The sequence below is a fragment of the Diplotaxodon limnothrissa genome, linkage group LG7 (assembly GCF_057381915.1).
Source record: "Diplotaxodon limnothrissa isolate DT_005_m linkage group LG7, D_limnothrissa_male_GT1.1, whole genome shotgun sequence".
NCBI lineage: Eukaryota > Metazoa > Chordata > Actinopteri > Cichliformes > Cichlidae > Diplotaxodon > Diplotaxodon limnothrissa.
The window spans coordinates 6,576,637-6,600,168 of NC_140602.1; the positions used below are offsets into that span (position 1 = coordinate 6,576,637).

Genomic DNA, 23,532 nt, shown 5'->3' on the forward strand with positions numbered 1-23,532 from the left:
TTAAATCCACACCAGACAAACACATATACAAACATATGTAAAAACTTAAAAGTCAGGAACAAGGGCTGGAATGGAGGCGCTCAGACTAAAGCTAAAGAATAAGAGTGAAATTTGCAATGCATCATATTAGAGCCAGCAGAGAAATGGTTGGGAGAAGGAGGAGGGAGCGAAGCAAGATTTATATTCAGAGGAGGACAAATCTTGGCAGGCATGGAGTACCTATGTTAAGCGGCTTGGGGAGAGGCAGGGGTTTGTATTGATGAGCAAGACCAGGAAAGATGTGTGTGGGTGCAGGATTGTGGTCCTACGGGAATGCTCTGTCTACGGCAGCGATATGGGGCTCACACAGCGGATTAGTGTTTCTGCTCCATAATCAATTTGCTGTCTGGATCCCATTGCACATAACCCTAAACATCCTTTCCATGCTTGATCCTCTAAAATCTATTTTCTCTTTCTCTTTATTTCCTCCCTACACCTATTCCACTTCATCTCTTTTTCCTGCTTACCTTTTTGTTTGCTTCACCTTCAAGTTGTAAGATGAGTAAGCCCCCCCCCCCCCAAAAAAAAACACCCCAAAACAAACAAACACAGTCCTACATCAAGCTCTTTCAAACACACCTTTCTGTTTTTTTCCTTTCATTTCTCTCCAACTTGGTGCCATTTTTCACCAGCCATGATAAATTCTGCACACACTGCGTTTTAGTGTAATATGTCGGAGTAATTATATCAGGGGGTGTGTGTGTGTGTGTGTGTGTGTGTGTGTGTGTGTGTGTGCGCGCGCACAGAGATGTAGAGGTTAACCTTGACCAAAGGCAAACTATTAGCTTCATTTCACCCTCGAGTCCAAGCTTGCCGCCATCTGGTCTAGAACTTCAGGGTCATAATAGCGGCTGACCAATCAATAACACACTGCATGTTGGCACCATGCACCAGCCCTGGCCAATGTGTTCATTTCTTATTAAAAAGAACATTACACTCCAGGGAGAAAATAAAGTACATTTCCCACAATCAGGCAGCACAAATGTCAGCGGTACAAAGTTTAATTAAAAATTAAAGTTCTATTTGCTGGAAACAAGGATATTGTCCATCAAAAGTGTATTATACGACACATGACTATTTCTATATTTATATTCAGCCTTTATGTTAAATAAATACAGAAATGATTTTTCTTTAAAGACAGATCAACTGGCATTTGCTGTAACTGTCTGAATCTGTGTATTGTGTGTATTTGTGTATCTGTCTGTGTCTGTAGAGGGGAGGAGTGCTTTTGAGATGAAAGCCCACAGAGACAGCTAAGCAGGAAGGCAGAGACAACAGATGGTGTTAGGAGTGCTCCTGTTCTGGTGGAAGAAGGTGGAGAGGTTTTCATGTCAACAGGTCAATAAGTGTGAGACTATCCATTTCAGATTGTCTGACACACACAGACAGAATGGTGAAAGAGAAAGTATAGACAAACCACCACGCAAATTGACACATAGTAGCTGAGAAAGAAATCTCCCTTCTACACGTCTGTAGGCACACCTTACCCGCTTTGAGACATTAGAGATGTAAATACAATGATGTATAAGATAGTGAGACTTGATCCTGCTGATGATGCAGCAATCCTGTCAGAAATGCATGCAAGCCGATACGCCCTAAAATTATCACTGATAATATTGTATTCAAGGATTAACTATGGATCCAGACATTAGTTAGGAACCATGTTAAAGATTGTGTGTTTGTTTGTTTTTTTAAAGACACTTCTGGGCTTTTTGAAATGGCTCAGATGAGGGAATGCATGCACATATGCACACACACATGCACACACGCATCTTGCCAGCAGCTGTTCTGAGCACTTTTATTGGACCAGGCAGACTGTCACCTCTTCTGATTCCAGGGGGACACTCAGAAGAGGACTACTAATTGCCTTGCTGGGGCACAGATGTGACTTGCATGTGACTGAATAGGTTTGGAGGCATGGAATGGCTTGATGTGTATGAGTTTGGGTGATGTTTGAGGGAGGAAATGACAGGTTGTTAGAGGGAAGGTAAAAAAAAAAGAAAAAAAAAGTTGTAAGGTGTGTGACTGTATGTGAGATGAATGCTAGTTAGAGTCATAGTGGATGATGTTGGAGAAGGAGGAGGTACAGAGGGGTCTTCAGTCACAGTTAAACTATTCTGCTATAAAAAGCTGAACATGAATCATACGGGCAGTCTTACCTTGGCCTGGCCTCAATGTTGTGCTGAAAATAATAAATGGAGGGAAAGGGGGAGAAAGAAAAGAGTGAGACAGGGAGAAAGAAAAACATATTTAAAAACAAAACATTTGACATCTTTTTGCATGCATTTTGAGTAACAAAAAAATAACTCAATTTAAATCAGTGCAGTCCACAGATGGTGTGGCTTAAAATCTGACCCATTAATTTTTAGTTTCATTTTGCACTTGTGCTCATGTATATTCATGAGCTTTTAAAGGAACAAACTGGAACAAAGCTGCAAACATTAGTCATGTGCAGGCCGTTCTATTTAATTTTGATTGGAGCTTAAAAGATTTCTCAATGTCACACTGCCGGCGTGGAACACTCATATCATCATTGCAAGAAAAATCCCTTTTTTATGTGAATAACAACAAAGTAAATGAAATCTCATCCAATCCTAGAAGATGCAAATTCATTATTTCCTGAAGCAAATCTGTCACATTTAAATTACTGCTGGACTGTAGACATGAAATCTTTACAGTCAGAATTTAACATGTTTATACATGTGCTTATATTGAACACTCCTGTTTATAAATTGATGAAGGTATAGACTTAAACAATGACACTCCTACCTCCTTGAAATGTTCTTGACTTGGCTAGATGTTTTATAACCCCCCCCCCACCAAAACCATTTTTGTTGTCCTCTGTGATGTTTCATGCATTTTGGTGTTGCTTAACTGGCCAATATTCCTTTTGTTTAATAACGCACCAGATCGCTGACTTGGCCACTCCTAAAGGTTTTGCTTTCTCTCTGATAGGTTTATTTAGATTTTTCAGCCTAATGATCAACATCTCTTCGGACCTCATATGGAAAGCTCCAGTAAACAGCTGCAACTTCAGAACTTGGAATCAACTCTAGATCTTTTATCCCCTTAATTTGTCATGCAATACTGAGGGAACAAGCCTGGAACTGACTGCAAGTCAATTAATTTCTAGCCTCTGAAAATAAGGGACTGTGTATAAAAATGGCTGTAATTCCTAAACAGCTAATACAAAACTTGTTTTTTGTATCAATCCTTGAAATTAAAGTTGAAATGTTGCAATTTAATCGAATCTTGGTTGTCTGATTTAAAATCTACTGCGGTGATATACAAAATGATAAATTGCCTCTGTAGATGGCAGATGCTTATGAATCACTGGTAATCTTGTTTTGTCTGTGCCGTTAAAGCAAATATGGCTTTTTAATGAGGTAAATCGCATTTTAATAGAAACTTCCATTTCATTTTTTTATGAAATGGAAGTTTTATTTAAAAAGGCCTAATAGGGTTATGCATACTGGCTGTTAAAGGTAAAATATATCATATTCATGTCCGTTTCACATTTCACCTTATCATGCAAGTCTTTTTTTCATTGCAGGCCAACTGTCTATTAATAACACATAATGCATTTCTTTGTTTTGACTAGATCAGTTTATGAGTACAAACAAGGCTTGTGTTACACTGCTGTGTTCATCATTTTTATTTTGTCCAATTAAGAGTTTTTAATGGAACAAAATTAAAAGAAATGTGCAGTTTGAAAGAAGATCTCAGCTATAGGACTATGGTTACCTTTTCAATAGAAACAAAAATATCCCTCAAGGTCTGAATGAGCCCAGATTCAACATTTCCTACATTATTCACATGGCCTGGGGCAACTTAGTTATTATGTGCACACATAAAAACTGGTCTCTCAAAGCTGGAAAGAAACCACAGTCAGAGAATTTAAAACGAAAATATCCTAAAAGAATGACCTGTTTTTCAAATAACAACTTAATTGTATTTGAAGCTTTAAGCATCAACTGAAAAGTGTAAAAAATGATCTGAAGCAAAAAAAAAATATTTCATTTGACACCCCATTTGTACAGTCATATATAATAGATATAGAAAAAATGAAGTGAAAAAAAGAAAACTTATTGTTAAAATATTATTTCTTATCATTTTCAAATGGTTTAAACCAAAATCCTGCTAACATGTATAAAATATAAAAACCGAACAAAGCAGACTTGGGTCAGAACTAAGTGAGGATAATGAGGCTTCTTAGCTTTCTGTTCATGCTGCATCTTCTTTATAGCTTAGTGAGGCTCTGTGTCTGTTTTTCGAAGATATATTTCTGAGAACTTCGAAATCCAATTCAGTACTTATACGCTAAGCATTTCACATAAACTCTGTCTACACAGTATTAACCGTGTTTAGTCTACAGTCATGCACCTGTTGTGTACCATCTTCTACAGTCCTGTCGTTTTAGTGTGCATGTTCAGTTACAGTGTTTGCTGTGCTCTCTGTGTATCTGTATGGATATTTTAGCTGACACATATCGCCCTTTTAGCTGTAAGACTCCTGCCCAGGGGCATGTGTGTTTTTTTAATTACTCTATCATCAGTAATTGTTTAAGTAAACACAAATTTAATGATGATATAAATGAGTACCTACAGCCACTTTTTAATGAAAAGATGGAAATTGAGCAATGTGATAACAAACAGACTGTAACTTTTAATATTTTTGTCTAACTCCTTCCAATTGTTTAATTTTCATCCAAAGAATGTTAAAAGGATAAGTGCAAGATATATTTTACATCCTAGCTTATATATCTCACAGACTTGCAGTTACATGGCCACAGTATTTGGCCTTGATATGCATACAAAGCAGCAATTGTCTGAAAAAGTAAATCCTTCTTTTCTTGTAAAAAGTTTAACTCAGAGCACCAATTCCAAAAGGGCTGGAGGGTGAACTGTAGCTCCCGGGCTAGCAGGATTAGATTGAGCTTTACAAGAAGAGAAATAAACAGTAATCCAAAAAAGCAAACAGGGACCGCATACAGCATGTGAAAACTTTTCAGATCCCTTTCTAATTTTCCAAATCTTGTTAAAATGGATTCAACACATTTTCTTCCATATAAGTCTGGATGTAATTCTCCACAATGTCAAACCAAAGGAAGGCTATGGAAATATATTGTTAATTCATCACGGGAAATCCTTACAGAAGCACAATCAGTAGCACGGCCCTTCACCAATAAGATTTTTATAGAGGGATGGAGTGCTATAAAGCATCTGAAATGAACCATTTGGCCACATTTCCCAACCACATGAAACCAGGCACTGAGCCTCACTTCATTAGTATAATCCACACAATTGAAAACTGTGGTTGCAGCATCATGGTGTGGAAACTAGTCCCAAAAAAGGAAGAAAATAATGGATCCAAAGCACAACATCTAACAAACTACCTAAGGCACCAAGTAAACACAAGTGTGGTTTTCGGTAAATTCTATGAAATTCATAGTGTGACCCAACCAGATTCTGACCAGCAACCAACATACCATTTATCATCAGCCATCATAGACGGACCTTAAATGGTTGTGTACTAAGGCTCCCATCCAGCCTAGATAAAACTTTAAAAAGACTGATCCCAAATTTGCCTAAACATCCAGTGCTATCAATAATTGGTGGAGTCATCATAAATGTTAGTTTCATCCATGACAACATGAAAGGTTGTTACCCAACACACTGCAGGAGGACTACATGAAACATGCAACAGTTACAAGCGCTGTGGGAACACCAAAATGTTGTAGATAAACAAGTGAGTGATAGCGTCAGTGTATATTCGCTTGAGTACACAGCAAGATACGTAATAAGTGAGCAGCTACTTAACTTCTCTTTCTGTACTGACACGAATCTCCAGTGAACGAATAATGCTGCTTTTTAGTTACTCCATTAATAACTAACACATGACAACAAACAGCTTACCCATCGACATTCATTTAGGGCCATAAAGCAATCTACACATCAGCTACCGCTATTACTACAACCTACTTAGTTGTGCACAGAACCTCCAGAGAACACTCAAGCCTCCTCTCTTAACTGCAGTGACTGCAATATAGAGAGTGACAAATGGACCAATGCGATATTTTAATTTGGGGCCATGAGCAGTAAAAGCCTTCTCTTCAATTTTCAAATGAGACACGCAGTGAAGCGCCACAGAGTTTGATGCACATGTGAGGAGATGGGTTGCAACCCTTTACTGTGCAAGAGTTCACATACATGCAAACCTCTATAATATACAGTGGGGCAAAAAAGTATTTAGTCAGCCACCGATTGTGCAAGTTCCCCCACCTAAAATGATGACAGAGGTCAGTAATTTGCACCAGAGGTACACTTCAACTGTGAGAGACAGAATGTGAAAAAAAAATCCATGAATCCACATGGTAGGATTTGTAAAGAATTTATTCGTAAATCAGGGTGGAAAATAAGTATTTGGTCAATAACAAAAATACAACTCAATACTTTGTAACATAACCTTTGTTGGCAATAACAGAGGTCAAACGTTTACTATAGGTCTTTACCAGGTTTGCACACACAGTAGCTGGTATTTTGGCCCATTCCTCCATGCTGATCTTCTCGAGAGCAGTGATGTTTTGGGGCTGTCGCCGAGCAACACGGACTTTCAACTCCCGCCACAGATTTTCTATGGGGTTGAGGTCTGGAGACTGGCTAGGCCACTCCAGGACTTTCAAATGCTTCTTACGGAGCCACTCCTTTGTTGCCCGGGCGGTGTGTTTTGGATCATTGTCATGTTGGAAGACCCAGCCTCGTTTCATCTTCAAAGTTCTCACTGATGGAAGGAGGTTTTGGCTCAAAATCTCACGATACATGGCCCCATTCATTCTGTCCTTAACACGGATCAGTCGTCCTGTCCCCTTGGCAGAAAAACAGCCCCATAGCATGATGTTTCCACCCCCATGCTTCACAGTAGGTATGGTGTTCTTGGGATGCAACTCAGTATTCTTCTTCCTCCAAACACGACAAGTTGAGTTTATACCAAAAAGTTCTACTTTGGTTTCATCTGACCACATGACATTCTCCCAATCCTCTGCTGTATCATCCATGTGCTCTCTGGCAAACTTCAGACGGGCCTGGACATGCACTGGCTTCAGCAGCGGAACACGTCTGGCACTGCGGGATTTGATTCCCTGCCGTTGTAGTGTGTTACTGATGGTGACCTTTGTTACTTTGGTCCGTGCTCTCTGCAGGTCATTCACCAGGTCCCCCCCGTGTGGTTCTGGGATCTTTGCTCACCGTTCTCATGATCATTTTGACCCCACGGGATGAGATCTTGCGTGGAGCCCCAGATCGAGGGAGATTATCAGTGGTCTTGTATGTCTTCCATTTTCTGATGATTGCTCCTACAGTTGGTTTTTTCACACCAAGCTGCTTGCCTATTGTAGATTCACTCTTCCCAGTCTGGTGCAGGTCTACAATACTTTTCCTGGTGTCCTTCGAAAGCTCTCTGGTCTTGGCCATGGCGGAGTTTGGAGTCTGACTGTTTGAGGCTGTGGACAGGTGTCTTTTATACAGATGATGAGTTCAAACAGGTGCCATTCATACAGGTAACGAGTGGGGGGCAGAAAAGCTTCTTACAGAAGACGTTACAGGTCTGTGAGAGCCAGAGATTTTCCTTGTTTGAGGTGACCAAATACTTATTTTCCACCCTGATTTACGAATAAATTCTTTACAAATCCTACCATGTGGATTCATGGATTTTTTTTTCACATTCTGTCTCTCACAGTTGAAGTGTACCTCTGGTGCAAATTACTGACCTCTGTCATCATTTTAAGTGGGGGAACTTGCACAATCGGTGGCTGACTAAATACTTTTTTGCCCCACTGTATAGTGTAGTTGCACACATGTGCAGGTGTGTGCAGTTCTTTGGCACAAGGTGTAAACTTTCACCAAGGGGCCAAGATGTAAAAAGACTAAATGTGTTTATAACTGCCAATACTATAGCAAAAGGGTATTTGGCCTTACATTGCAGCCAAAAGCTTAGGCTTTATCTGCATCTATCTACATGCATCACATTAACAGAGGAGAGAACATTCTGAAAACATAATTTCAATATATATAAGTATAATGTATAATGAATAAATACTGTAGATCCAGTGTCTCTTTTCACTTGGAACAAAGCTGTGTATGATGGCACCTGTTCTCCTTATAAATGTTGCTGTTTGCAGAAGGTTTCTTAAGTACTTGGAAGAAAATCCTTTCAAGTGGACGACCTGGAATCAAGCACCCATGGCTGACAGCATTCATCTTTAAACAAAGACCTCATGCGCAAGACCATTTTCAGGCCTAACCACAAGCAAATAAACACAGCTTTATGTAACGCTGATAACTGTTCTGTGTTGCGGTTCTTGTTCTCTATTCATCCTACCTTAAAACTACCTATAACCTTTTTTAGATAAGAGCAATAGCACTGCTTTTACAAGCATGTTCTCATGTTACACGAGTTAATCATTCTTTCAAAATCTTCTCAACAGACCTTGTGCTGTGATGTTGCTAATTAGGGTGCCAAGTTCAATCAAACATGTAAGTAAGACACTGTCTTTTCATTAAATTTCTTGAGCACTTGGTTAATGTTCTAAGACTGGTATGTTAATGACATTTTTAGGTCTAGTTAGTAAACAAGCTTGTTTAAATATGCAAGTGGAAAGGCTCCAGTGTACTGGGTACGGTATAGTTTCTGTGGCTGCGAGCCTGCTGGCATGCTTCAATTCACGACATACATTTTGACGGTAAGTTTAACGCTCTAGGTAGATGTTAGTGTCTGAGACTGTGTGGACTCGTCTGGTGACTTTGGATTACAATGCATCAAGATGGGATGTGTCCCACAGGCAGATTTCATTATAGTAAAACAGGAATGACTGCTTTTATATAGTCTCTGCAACACTATAGTTCCTGCTTAACTGGTCAAACAAATAGGTAGCGTAAAAGTCTAAGAACATAAAGAAAATAGCTATAAAAATAATTTAATTAATTAATTAACAAAAATCAGATTTTGTTTAAAAAGGCACCAACTTAGAGGAAACAATTATATTCCCCACTGCATTTAAAAGGTTTAAGAAGGTAAACATCCCTCATAAAAAGAAAATGTTATGAATGCTACTCTTACCAGCACTCTGTGAGCTGCTCCAGGCCCTGCTAAAAGGGCCTCTACTGCCACTACAGGAGCTATTGCCTGCGCCTCAGCCTGCTCCAGCAGGCATAGCTGGTGTGTTATGTTGGCCATTTCTTCCTGAAGCTTTTCAGTCTCAACAGTGATCTCTGCGATTTTCTCAGCAGCAGATGCTGTGAGGAATGCTTCTTTAAGGTCTACCAGGTGAAGGGTCCTCTTCTCTTCCAGTAGCACCAATTTGCGGAGCTCCTCAAACTGACTGTTCACATACTCCTCAAGTTCCTCAGTAGACATCTAAGATATGTAGAAAGAGTTCAAAGAGACAAAGAAGGAAACAATGAGAAAGAATGAATAAACAGGGCAAATTTAACTCACCACAAAACAGAGATATACAGCCGCCACAAATTAACCAGAATAAACCACAATGAGCTACTCAAAATCTGAATGCGGGGGGAAAAGCAATTAAAAGCAATGCATGTGAGGGTCAGATAGGGACTTTATACATTTAAATGTGAACATTATTCCAGCAAGCCTACAGGTCTCTGTCATGCATTAACTAATTGATAGCATATATTAGATTCCCCAAAGGCAAACTCCATGCATCCCATCTGCAGATAGAGATCTCAGAGGCTCCTTCTACCACAGCAAGCCATCTGTTTGGCTTTCAAGGCAGCAGAACTGCTCACTGAGATACCTTTTTAATTCCTTTGCCCATTCCCCAACGAGCCTCTCTTTAGCTATGACTCATTACGTTAAAACACCTCAATAAACAAACTCGTTCCTGCAGTTCTTCTGTCTAGACAAAACTCCACCTCCAATGAAGATACTGTCATGAGGTAAAATAACCCAAAATCCCTTGTCATGATCTCTGCTCCTGAATATAATTGCTTCAATCTATGAACATCAGCTGCTCTGTCTCCCGTTTTCCCTTGAGCAGAACTTCACTCTCTTCCTTTCCATCCATTTAATCTTGTTTCCCCTCAGTCTCCCTCTCTCCAGTGAAGCAAAGAATCATCAGTCTTTACTAAGGTTGGCAGAGCCATGGCCCCTGGGGCCCAAAGTTTTATCGTGTATTTGCCATTTCTGCACAAGCAATCAGATTCTCCAAATTGCCCATTAAACCAAGCGCAAGAAGTAACACTTTTAATTTACTTTCTTTGTGTGAGGAGAGAAAAACATGCACATTGCTCATTCTCTTATCTTCACCAAAATCAATGCCATGAATGTATTTCTCTCAGATAAAGAACAAAAAACTACAACTGGGTTAGACTAGTAACAAAGTTTCATTCATTGTCAAGACCTACTTGTATCAAAGCCCCCCATTGTAGACTACTGGAGAGAAAGGACCAGCATTGACTACATGACTCTCTCCGAGTTCATTTATTCTAAAATGCCAAAACAACTGTGTGCTCTGTGGAATGTAAATAAAAAGAAAATGCAATAGTTTTCAAAGAATTTAAAGTTTATAGAAAATAGTACCAAGGAAACACACCAATGCTGAAACTGAGAAGCTGTATTACTTTTTATTTAAAAAAAAAAAAAAAAACACTGAAGTTAATTCTAACAAGGCAAAATATTTAATATGTCAGGAAAGATGCAACAGAGTAAAGTTGAGACAGTGAGTGCCTCAGGACTAAATAGGCAGGGGTTCACAACTATGTGAGCAAAAACATGGACAGATGAAAGTTTTTCACTGTAGAATTTCGATTTTAAACATTCTAATAATCTGAGAAAATGCCTGTACACAAAAGGACTGTACACAGTCTTTTTTGCCACAGTGAGGAACCATAAAGAACAAACCTTCCCATAGCCAACGCTATGGTATGAATACACGGAATTAGGCGTCCTCTCTCTCAACCATCTCTGTTGGTTCTCTGTGAGGCCCCATGGCCTTTGAGGCAGATGGAGGCTGTGATCCTGGATCAGTTCTTTGTTTGTTGAGAAGCAAGAGCTCTCTGCCATTGGACCTTTCACTCAGCAATGAAGCTTCTCTGAGAATTTGTCCCGATTGGAAAGTAAGAAGGAAGAAGCACTCATGCGTGCTAATCTTCATTTCCAATGCTGCAAACTAAAGCCACAAAATGAGGCCTCAGGAGGGACAACAGTCCACTGCTTACTGGGAACTAGTTGGAGTAAAGATACAGCGTGAGCATTCATTTGTTTCTTAAGTGCCATTTTGAACCCTCGATATTAGAAAAAAATCCAAATCAAACAAACAAATAAATACATGAAAAAAGGAGAGGGACTGATTGTAAAATTGCAACCTACATGAATAACCCTCAATTCTGAAACAAAATTACCAAGATTTACAAAGTTAGAGGGAGAGAAAAAAAAGCTGTTTTTCCATAGACTTCCAAAGATCCGAAGTCTTTTTGGAACTACAGCTATCACCATCTGGTGGCCTATAAATAGAATGTAAGTTGAAAACACTTTCGCATTAGCTGATTTTTGTGACCCATAAGCTACGTCCATGTTTTACACCATTAGTGACTGAATTATAAAAGCAGCAGCTGTGTTAATAACAAAGGAGTTTTTCATCTTAACATTTTAAACCACAATGAAACTTCAGTAAATTCGTCATAAAAAAAATAAAAATAAAAATAAAATGCCGTTTTAATGTGTAGTTAACTCCAAATGTTTCAAAAGACTGCTACGGTCTATCAGCACAATGATCAAAACATCTAAAATTAACCGACTGATACAAAGGTTCAAACTTTCCCTGTTTTTAACGGATGAAAAATAATCATCTCATTTTTTTTTGTAATGGTAAATGGCCTGTATTTATATAGCGCTTTACTAGTCCCTAAGGACCCCAAAGCGCTTTACATATCCAGTCATCCACCCATTCACGCACACTGGTGATGGCAAGCTACATTGTAGCCACAGCCACCCTGGGGCGCACTGACAGAGGCGAGGCTGCCGGACACTGGCGCCACCGGGCCCTCTGACCACCACCAGTAGGCAACGGGTGAAGTGTCTTGCCCAAGGACACAACGACCGAGACTGTCCAAGCCGGGGCTCGAACCGGCAACCTTCCGATTACAAGGCGAACTCCCAACTCTTGAGCCACGTTCGCCCTTGGAGTGGTAAAAAGGTTTGTGCTTTAGGGATTTATTTTAAGCGACAGAGTTCAGATAGATATGTTTCTCTGTTGTTCCAAATCACAGCAGACTCTACTGCCTATTCACAGCTCTGTTTGGTGTGATGCTTTTTTAAAAAGGCCTAAAAAGCATTAATAGAACATTAGGACTAAATGGATTTGAACTGTCCTTGCCCTTAGCAACAGTGGCCTTGTTCCAAGTGAACACTACTCTCCCTCGCTCTCCTTTATCTCTCCCAGAAACTAGATTTTCCAATTTAGCCTCTAACACAACAAAGCAAGGGACAGATTTGAATAAAAACAGCTCTGCTATAGTCATATAAAACAATAAGAAAAAAGGGAAGTGGCGGAAGTTATAAAATGGTTTTACAATAGCATAGTTTCAATTTCCAACACCTTTTTATTTGTTTTCGACTAAAGGAATGTCAGCCAAGAAACTTTCTGGGGAATGATACATGATAAATTCAATTAAAATGGCAAAATAAAATGGGAGTGACAGCTCTAAAGAGCAAAAGGAGGTAGGAAGAGAAAGAATAGGACAAGGTAGAGAGGGGTGAATAAACCTAACACTACCAAGTCTGCCAAGTCTTTTCATGTCTCTCCTGTCTATTCCTCAACCTCAGCTTCCTAAGACACCTTTAATGTGTCTGCTGCTCTTGTAGATTTTATGAGGCAGGGAAAATGGATGTAGCCACTGCACACACATACACAGTTGTGACTGGGCTGATACTGCTGTGCTGCTAATGGACTCTTCTCTTTGTAGCTGAGAGGCTCTGTGGACTGCATGTGCCCTAGACGGCATCCTGGTTGGCAGAAACAAGTAAAAAGTAAATAAAACATGAGACGAGGTAAATATGCTGACTACGTACTGCTGTGGTTTGAAACCCCAACATGCCTCACCTGCACTCTTACTATAGTTAACTTCAGGTGACTGGCTGACTGACAGACGGCCATCTTTACTCCTCAAATTATGTTACGCCTCTGGCCCTCTATTAATATGTATGCAGCTTTATCACTGTTTTCCCCCCTTATATTCTAGTCCCCTGTGGAGAATTACAATATGAGCTCAGAGATTAAAATCCCCAAGCCTGTGGCAAAGTACATAAGCAGATTAGAATTAATAAGCAAATGCAAGCCAAGGGTTAAATCTTTCATCCACCTCTCACCTACACACAGACAGCCACTCAGACCCTCTTTCTCTCTGAAGTGTTTTAAGATGTCAATACCATGCAATTTAAACTCCTCCAGCTCCTCTTTTTCTTTACCCTCTATTTTATACGTGCACACACACACACACACACACACACACACAACTTTTCTCAGCACAGGTAGTCATTCTGACTTGCCTGTCATGCATGATAAGCGACGCTGACATTTGAGAGAGCCGAGAGGACATGCCGACATACCACATAATAGTCTCTAACACAGTGCCCTGTGAGCAAGCAGGTAAGAGGTTTTCAGTAAGCACACTGCAAATCCACAGTGAAACAACCCCAGACTAAATGTTCAGGAAGTCCTTGGGGTGGCACTGATATTTTACTATGATAATACACATGAACTTGGGTGGGGTGTTGGCTGCCAGAAAACGTGTTCTCTCTCACAGGCCACTCTAATTAACCGGTTACACTACGCCACTGTGCTTGGGTCACATCTCTGCATGTATTCAACAATGCTCTCGTGTGCCACGGCTCACCGATGGGTTCTGACACAGTTATAAAAGCAGAGCATACAGCAGAACAAGGGCTGCAGAGGTGGTTGAGAGAGAGAACAGGTACTGCAGCTTTAAATGGTAAATAGCCGAGACCGCGGACGCACATTCCCAATCCTGCCTTTGTTTGTCACACCTCTCAGTGCACAACTCCTAGGCATATGTGGTCAGGTTTTATTTTCAGTGGCAGAACATGCCCCCGCTATAGCATCTGTAATGGAAATACAGCAACTGCTTTCAAGGTTGACTTGTCATGAAAATTCAGTTTGAATAGCTTTTGTTTAGGCTGACATTAAGAAAAAGGTTACCATGTTTGTTTTTGGAGGGCAACCTGGAAAAGATTTGATGAAAATGGTAAAGTAAGGTTACAGCTGTGTCATGATGATTGAGACAATCTGAGAAGAAGAAACAAATCTATGTCACATATCCCGCCTCCCAATGCTTACACCAGCAGGTGCCTTTGCAGACGGCACTACCGACAGTAAGATGCTGGTACACAAAGCCAGCCCTGCATAGAATTTGAGTGGATTTAACAAGTAAACAAAAGTAGTGAAATAGCACAACAGTCCTGTAAAGATACGATCTTCATTATTATATTGGATAATTCGTCCCCCTTATTGCCTTAATTATGAATTATAAAATAATAAAAATTCATTGCAATGCAACATTGTATTTTACACCATATGCATATTCTGAGTCGAAGACTGAACACTTGATTTTTTTTTTTGTCAGCTTACCCAGTTCAAAAAGGGTTTAACAACAGCTACGGGGCATTCAGTATTCAGCACTCTTTATTTTTTTTACATGACAATGCCTAGATCACAGTCACTTTGAAAAATACAACCTCTGACTTGGCACAGAAGTGCTGAGTCAAAAAAGTGAAATCAACCGAAGTCTAAAAACGTCATGACTCAGTAATCACACAATGAAGCCACGCTTCAAGCTGACTTCTATCTGCAGAAACCTAACACAATAGGGAATATCTGTGGTCTGTGCATGGAGCAGCACAATGAATATACACAATGCTGAATCCCTTTACGACATAATCTACTTCTATTTTAGACTGCCGTTTCTGATACTACACTGTCTATATCATATTTATAACTGCACACAAAAAGATGTAACAGACTAATATCTTTTTGTCTTTTTCCTTGTTAGGGCTTCAAATAATGTTCGATCGTAGCTACAGAACCTACAAAATCAAACAAGTTGTTGCTACAGATATAACCTAGTTGATTTTTTTTAAAAAAAATCGCTATTCATCTTTTTTTTTTCTTTTAAAAGAAGCCATGACAAAGAAATAATGCATACAAGGACTTCATATCAGTGACATCCCAACTGTGCCAGCATAAATATGCATTTGCATTTAAAATATAGAAATGCCCAGTGCCTGCAGCTTCAGTTTGTTAGGATGACTGACACTGCTTGCCCTAAATACGTCCATGGATATGACTTAAAATCGACCATCGTTTTCTTGACTGTGGAGTCACTCCCAAGTAAGTAAAAAACCTTCAAGCAACTGGTTATTTGTATAACTACACTGTTGTTTGATCTCTAACTCAAACCTCTTATATCTATGTTCTGTAACACTTGGACACTTAATGTTAAATACACTGATTGTTCAGCTGTCTCTTAAATGTAAGCTTCAAAAATAATCTGCATATTCAAACTCAAAACACATGGCACAATCTCACTAAAATCCAAATTAATATACAAATGGTGCCCTGTCACCCCTTGCATGGAATTTAAAACCACCTTTTATCACCACAAATATATTCAAACTTCATTTAAATAGGTGCCGGTATGAGCTCATTAATTAAGAACAGATGCGTGCACCTTTTTTGGGAGAGGTTTTCTAAAAATGGTTCTTTGCTGTATAACAAGTGTTAGGCTTCTGTACACAGGAGTTAGCACTCACCTCAGGGTTGGTCCACTTGGTCTTGATCTTCTCAGCCATCTGTTGTGTACAGCCCAGCAGGTCATAACCCTGCCTGCTCTGCAGATACAACAGACAAACAAGCGGTAAACACAGCACAGTAGGCCACTATAAAAACAGCACAAACACAGATATTCTTTTTGTGCAAGTCAAACAAGACATGCAGCAGGCTAATTATTTGTTTACCTTAATCTTGCACTCATTCAAAAGAGTACCATTGAGTTTACATTTTAGTTTATAACTCTACACAAGGACAGTGCCAAAAAAACCTCATCTGGTAGTATGACAACATTTTGAGGAGACTACAGACTACAATATTCCATATTTTGATATGCAATATACAAGGTGTTAAAGTTTCTCCACAAGAGCACATTAACACAGGAAGCAGGATTAAAGCTAAGGGGTGTTTAGACTAAACACTGTGGCCTTGGGCTGTATGTCTGACCCTCTTTGTCTGTAATCAATCCATATGTGTCTGTAAATGTAAGTCAGTTAAGTGTGTTACTCTACTTTTGTTTGTACCACCAAAGACAACACTGCAGTTCTAGACAGTTAAGTTTCACTGACTTTGCATGACCATTTTAAAATAAGGCTTCTGCTCAGACTTTCTAAATCAGTTTATTTCACCGCTCACAAACAAAAACCTCTTATGCTCATAACATTAATTCAAAACTAAGCCCTTGTTTCTGATCATATCACCTTGTCCTCTGTGCAATAGCACAGCCCAAATGTGATCAGTGTGCTGAACATCTGACCTGAAATGAAACTATAATAATCAGAAACACCAAGCTCTGCATAAATGAACCCAGATTTGATGGACCTTTTTTCCCCCCATAAATCCAACAGATTAACATGACTTACTAGACCAAATGCAGTGCTTCACTAAACAACTTGTGACTCAGTGGCTCTATTTAAAATGCCTGAAGAGAAAAGGCCATCTGGGAAAATGAAGTAAGGGTGAAGCCATAATTGGCACCAAACCAAAAGGGACATCGGGGTGTATTTTTAATGTTTCATTTCTCTTTCACAGCTTTCACAAGAATCAAAGTGTCTGTAAGAATTAATTTATTGATGAAGAACTGTGGGTTATCATGGGACATATATTTAAAATAGAGCACATAGCCCTCTCAAATTAACTTGAAGACAATGATTGGCACACTACCTAATACAAAATTAGAAATGCAAACTAGACATGTGACACTGTATGTTTCATAGCAGATATTGTTGGGGGGCATGCCATAAAGATTAGGTACACTATATATATATATATAAACCTTACATAAGTGTGCATCTCACCTTCTGCCAAACGTAGGCTTCATGCAGAGTTATGATCTCATGTTCCTTGTGCTCACCTTGCACAGCACACACCACACAGATGATCTTTTCATCAGGTTTACAGTAGAGGGAGCCCTCCTGGCCATGCTCCTTGCAACGCAATCTCTCTACTGTCACGGTGTTTCTCTTCCCATTGTCTTCAGCAGCCCCAGCCTCTGGCCCTGCTTCTGCACCCTCAGCTCCCTCGCCGAGCTCTGCTTCCACAGGTGGAGAGTTATGGGCTCCTTCTCCTTCCTCAAGATCAACCCTCTCATTCCCATTAACTACTGCCACTCCAAGAGGTGCCATCCCACGATTTGCACCCATTTCAGCTGCCATCTCTCCCACAGCTTCATCCTCAGCTGCGCCTCCAACTCTGGAGTCCCTGTTTGTGCCAAGACCATTAGCCTGGGTGCCTTCGGGGTTATAGGGCAATAGCACATGATGCGTGCTACTGGCGTGTCTGTCTGCATGGATGGGGCAGAAGGCAAAACTGCAGATGGGGCACACTTGTGTCGCTGGCTGGGCCTCATCAGGCTCGCACGCATCACATGAACCGTCCATCTGCGGCAACTCTTCTTGTTTCAGTTCATTAGAACCTGTCTCAGGTTCTCCGTTGTGCTCCATGGTGGCTGAAAAAATTCAAGGTATCAGATAGCAAAGTCTGACAGGAGAGAAACAGTGAGAAGAAGACGGGTTATAAATACCTGTGACCTTCTGTAAACACATCTCATCTTTGCACAAGGGAAAGTCCAAGATTCTCAGGACTAATCCCCTCTGATTTAATATTCCCGAAACAGATGTCAGGCATCTAGACGAAATGCCATCGAGTGCCACATTACAGCACATCTGCAGTCACTGAACTGCCTTTGTGTGCAAACACACTCACATTGTTTACTGACTCACAAACAGAAAGTGCTGAGTGTGTATTCCTGTGCCCTCAGCATGACCAAACACTCCCCTGCTCTCCTTCCTTCACCTTCCTGGTTATGTCGTCAAGCCTTGACCTTTTCATATCTTGTTCTTTTTTGTCTTTATGTGCACTCACCACCACCCCCTTTCAGACCACTCTGCAGGAGTGAAGCTGAACAGAATGAAAAGAGCACAGATGCATGCCTGGCTGGTACACACTTTTTTGTCTCCTTTCTCTTTCTCCTCGAAGCCTTCCTCTCTTGGGCTCTGTTTGTGTACTCTCTCCACTGCTGACACAAACAACCGACAGAAAAAGTGTTGTAATGGAGAGAAAACTCCCCCTCTTTCGCTCTTCCACCGCCCCTCTCTGCCAGTTCTCTGTCTCTTACTCACATTCACACAGTGCCTCCTCACACAAATACACAGACATTTTCTCCCTCATCCTGCAGGGCAGTCTGCAGAGTGTACTTACTCGTCTGTCTTCCTCTTCCCTCGTGTTTTCTCTCCAGGGCTTGTTCTGAGTTAATGTGGAGTCTGTGAAGAATTAGCTTGACGGCTAACTTCCTTAGCGCAGCCGTCGTACTTTGAATTCTGCTGCTGAGCTGTCGACTTATCTACTTTTACTTTACAGCACAAAGGGAGCTCCTGCTCTAAACCGACAACGTTTACTTCCTTATTTTTGTCAGCTGCTGTCTTCTTTTTTTCTACTTCCTGCTAGCAGTCTCCTGTGTGTTTGGGAACGGTAGAGACACACAGAGGCGGGAGAGAGAAAACTCGTTTGACGAGTAAAACCAAGACAGAGAAGCCTCGCATTTTTTGTGTTTGGGTTAACATTTTTCCGTGTTTTATTTATTCATATAAATATTTTATCTATTTATTTTTACATTACAAATGCACCAAAAGCCAATGACCTTGTCATGTAGCTAATATATCACCGGTCAAGAGGTTAGATGAGATGAGGTCTTCAGGGAAATACTGTTTTGTGGTGAAATCTTTGCACAGCATACATCTTTAAGGGGTTTCAAAACAAGATCTACGTGGACTTTCACAAAGAGTCAAAATATACACATGCGCTGAAATGTATGCATACGTTAATGTAAATATTTTAATAAGTGGTTGTGATGACTTCACAAAGCCATGGCTCATTAACTTCTTGGTAGAGATCATAATTGACAACAACTGGCAGTTTCTGTTTGCCAGCATCAAAAGGATTTGTTTAACAGCGCTCACTGGACTGAAGTGAACTCAGAACAATGGGGAAGTCAAAGGAACTCACGGAAGATCTGAGAGGGAGATTTGCACAAGTTGGGAAGTTATCTTGGAGCCTTCATCAGTTCAAACAATTGTATGTACCGGTAAGTACAACTTATTTGGGTGTGTCACCACTGCCAAGGGCTGGGAGAAGACAGAGACTGCCACCTTTAAATGAGAAGTTGGTTAGGATGTTCAGGAACAGCTCAGCAACCACCAATACTCAAGTCTGCCGTGAACTGGAAACTGCAAGAACCCCAACATCAATGTCCACATTGAAGAGAGTTTTACATTGCTGCACAGGCTGACAATAAATCTCTTGGACGTCCCAACATAAAATGTATTGAAAATTTGTGGACTATACTTAAAAGCAAGGTCTGTGCCAGGAACCCAACCAATTCATATGAACTCAAACTTAAAAGCCCCAAATTCTGGGTTACGTGTAATGCATGCATTGCTGTAATCCCATTATATTTTTCAGTAATGTAATGTGTTACTGTACTAAATTTAATCATCACACTGTCATTACTTGCATTACATAGATTCAGTTACCTGAACGTAGGATGAATGGAAAGGGAAAGAGAAATCACAAACATGCTGTTTTCTTCCTACGCTCTACAAACAGCTGATGTTAGTTTGTGTTCAAGGAGAAATGGTGGGATGTGTACAACTTTAGAGGAGTAGCGATGTTCACATGTTTATTCATTTCTTTTTTGCATTAAATGACAAGCATGATGGTATAGGTACACTCCATCTATGATAGAAGCAACCATATTATACTGCTAACACAACTTTGACTCTTTTAGGCATCTCCACATGCTAACTTAAAGCTGCACAAAAATCTTCTAGTTCACAAGAAAGTTCAGCCGTTAAATCAGTTAAACACATAAATAAATGTATCTAAAATTAACTCGGTGCAGTAGGTTTAAAATGACAAATATTTACCAAAATATAGTGTTGTTGTATTGTAAGTATTGTAAGATAAGAAAGCCTATGCACACATTTGCATGTAAGTCATTTTTCCAACAAGTAAAAAACATTTTTAAGGTGTTAATTAAAACTGAGCATTTTTATAGCAGTAGCCTTGAAATTATGAATTGAATGCAAAAAAAAAACCCTGAAAGCAACCTTATATTTTTATGTGTTTAGTTGGCTCCTATTGTAATCCTTTGCAGTGGCTCAAAATAGGGTGTGACGATGAGAAGACATTGCTAGTTAATTTTGTAGTTAACAGAAAGAATGGATGCCTTCCCTGTTCATCTAAAGGGCAGCAAAGGAAGGGTTCTTTACAGCTGATGCATACATTTGTAAAAAAAAAAAAAAAAATTACAAAAAAGTGTGTGGAAGCTATAAACTCCAATGTATTCATTACACAATACAGGAAAAGGTTCAGCTGGAAGAGTAGACAAATTGAGAATTTTAGCATGGGTGTTAATGGGGAGTTTCTAATTATAATGTCTGCTTTACCCTTCTGTTCATGTCCTTACCATCCATAAAACTGCACTGAGAGACAATGGAACCGGATTAGAGGTCTGGAGAGAGACACAGCGAGATGATGCAAAACAAGCTGTTCTCTGTAGAGAGAGCTAAAAAGGCTATTGAGCTGGGTTTCACACAAGCAATATTTGGCAAATAATTGTTGACTGTTAGTCCGATTTGAATGGCATGTCACAAATAGCCATAAACCGTGTTCCAAAAAAGCCTTCTGCATCCACTCAGTATGGATCCTGCTGCTGTTTTTGCCAAAGTTTGTGAGCTGCTTTGTCGAGGAGAGCTCTTGTCCCATATATCTTGTTACCAGAAAAGATTTCGTCTCAATGAAAATATATTTAACTGGCAAAATCATATTTGCCTTGGCATCTTGACATAAGGATTGAAAGTGAAGCTGTGTTTCAGAGGCCATTTAATCATAATCGGGATTAGATTTGTCGAAGGCTTGTAACTGTTAGCACAGACGTCACAGCAAAATCACATTCAGCTTTGTATGAATGTGTATATGACTGAGCCTCGCTGCATCGTCAGTGGGAAGTTTAATGGCGTCATTACTGTCTTGCAGCACAGCAAAAGACAGCATCATCTTGCATTCTGCATAAAACTGAGAACAATTAAAGGGCTCATTGACTTGCAATTCATTAGAATAAGCACTCAATATAACTACAATATGGGTCTGTGGTAGAGAGATCTGTTCTTTTTTTCTCTACCCAGGAACTGTAGTGAAACAAAATGTGACACGCGATAGGAGCTAAAATTATTTACCTAAAATGGGCTTGTGCAGCTCAGAAAAGCCTGCACATGGATGCTGGAAACACAAGGCACATTGAGCTCTCAGAAATGCCAGCCAAGAGTGAAGGAAGGAGCTTTGGCAGACAAGCAGAGCAGACAGAAAACACTTACCTAATTCCTCAGTTTTAACATTGTTTTATTGGCACGAGGTCAGCCTTGGGTCTTAAGATTAAATGTCCTTCAGTGCAACAGCACTGGTCTGTCAGAGGAGGAACTCTTAAAATGAGTTAGCGCCCCTCAACAGCACCCCCTCCCCCATGGCCCCCCTCTTATTCGCTAATATTTCATTCTGTCACCCTGCTCCTCATTTGCCCTCTGGATCATTCCCTAGATGCTCCTGACTTTGCCACAACTCTTTCCACCTGTCATAGGTGGAAAACATGAAAGAGAGTCAATAAGCTGTTTTGTGAGGTTGTCTGTACATCCCTGTAGTCTGTCTTATTAAGAAGGACAGCTAAATGTTCATGAATAAAACCTCTAACCCCTTCGACGCTGATCTGGAACACAGACTGCTGTGAAAAGAGACGTATTGGAGTTTTATTTTCATTCGAGTAGAGTTTTTCAGCTAAATTAGTATTTCGGCTTTATGAGATATGCCCCATTGGAGGAACTCTTTAATGTTTATTTTCTGTGTGTGCATCTGCGTGTTTGTGTGTGCGCGTGAGTGCAGGGCAAAGGAGCGACACCTGTCACGACTGATCGGAGGCAGCGAGGAGCGAGATTATGGTGAGGGAAGATGAAAATAAGCACAATTTGTGCAAGTAGAGCGCATATATGTGTGAAGGACTGAGATAACGGGCGGCATTTTTCAAAAGTGTTGTCATCCTAAATATTGTGCAGTCAAGAGCTCACAGCATTCGCCATGAATACAAAATGCCCTCAATTCCAACATTCAACTTGTCGATGTGCTTCAGTTTAAAGGAAAACTACATTATCTTAATATGGTACTTTAAACACCACATTCTCTAAAGCCAGTGAAAATACACGGCATTCACGCAGCATTATCTAAAACAGACTGCGCTGAATACATCAGCCCTACAAGAAAACATTTAAGCAGGCTTCAGTGTTTAGTTTTGTAGAGGTTGTTTTATAGAGGTGTTTATTTGCCTTTAGAATTAATTTTGAGGTTTTATTGGACGTGTTACATTGATTTTTGTCCCCCCCCCCTTTTCCTTTTTAGACAGAGGGTAGAGATATTTTGTCTACTTTCACTAACATTTCATTTCAAGAGGAAGGAGAAAAATATATTTTGAAGGCTCCCTCCTGAAAGTGGAAATATTTTAGTTAGTGAGGAAGAGCGCCAGCATTTCCTCCAGCTGGATGCAAGTACTTTACCTAAAATAGTTACAATTACAAGACTGCGGCCTCACATTAATACATCATTTATTCAATAATCGCATGGGACTCCTGCCTCGTATTTGCTGTTCAAGCCTGTTTCCTGTCTTGGACGAGATTACTGGGTGCAGATGGACAGAATGAGAGCAATGGGTTATATCAAGTATAATTGGGAGTCTTTGGATTATTATACATTAGCAATAAAACAACACTACTTGATTATTCCCCTGTAATGCATTAGTAGTGCTTAACTTCTTAAAGAAGAATATGGCTTTTTCATGAAAAAAATCACAGAGCCTTATTAAATAATCTAAGGAAATTATTTTACACTTAAGTCAGCAACTGCTCTCATTCTTTTTTTCCTTGCCTTTTTATGCAATGTACACACAAAGCAATTGAACTAGCAAAGCACTGTCAGTGCCTGGCTCTTATCAGCCTCTTACACACGCTCTGTGACTAAAGTTACTGTCTTACACCAATAGAAGCGGCGCAGTCATGCGCAACCAGGTCTGCTTTTGCTCTGGACGGTGATGGTAA

General features: G+C 40.1%; 1 protein-coding gene across 4 annotated transcripts in view; it reads right to left on the bottom strand.

Moving 5' to 3' along the window:
* trim44 (tripartite motif containing 44) overlaps positions 1–18,653 on the bottom strand; it is a 45,850-nt gene extending 27,197 nt beyond the window's left edge. The window contains exons 1-5 of one of the 4 annotated variants that reach the window (XM_085357277.1): positions 18,599–18,653; positions 17,197–17,846; positions 15,883–15,960; positions 9,154–9,450; positions 2,199–2,221 (exon numbers count right to left, since the gene is read on the bottom strand). In XM_085357277.1, the coding sequence (XP_085213403.1) occupies positions 2,199–2,221; positions 9,154–9,450; positions 15,883–15,960; positions 17,197–17,841 (1,043 nt within the window). In that variant the 5' untranslated portion in view covers positions 17,842–17,846; positions 18,599–18,653. Of the gene's footprint in view, positions 1–2,198; positions 2,222–9,153; positions 9,451–15,882; positions 15,961–17,196; positions 17,879–18,345; positions 18,537–18,598 lie in introns of those variants that run through there. The other 3 variants (XM_085357275.1, XM_085357276.1, XM_085357278.1) reach the window with 3 other exon arrangements.
* Between the last annotated feature and the right edge of the window lie 4,879 nt (positions 18,654–23,532).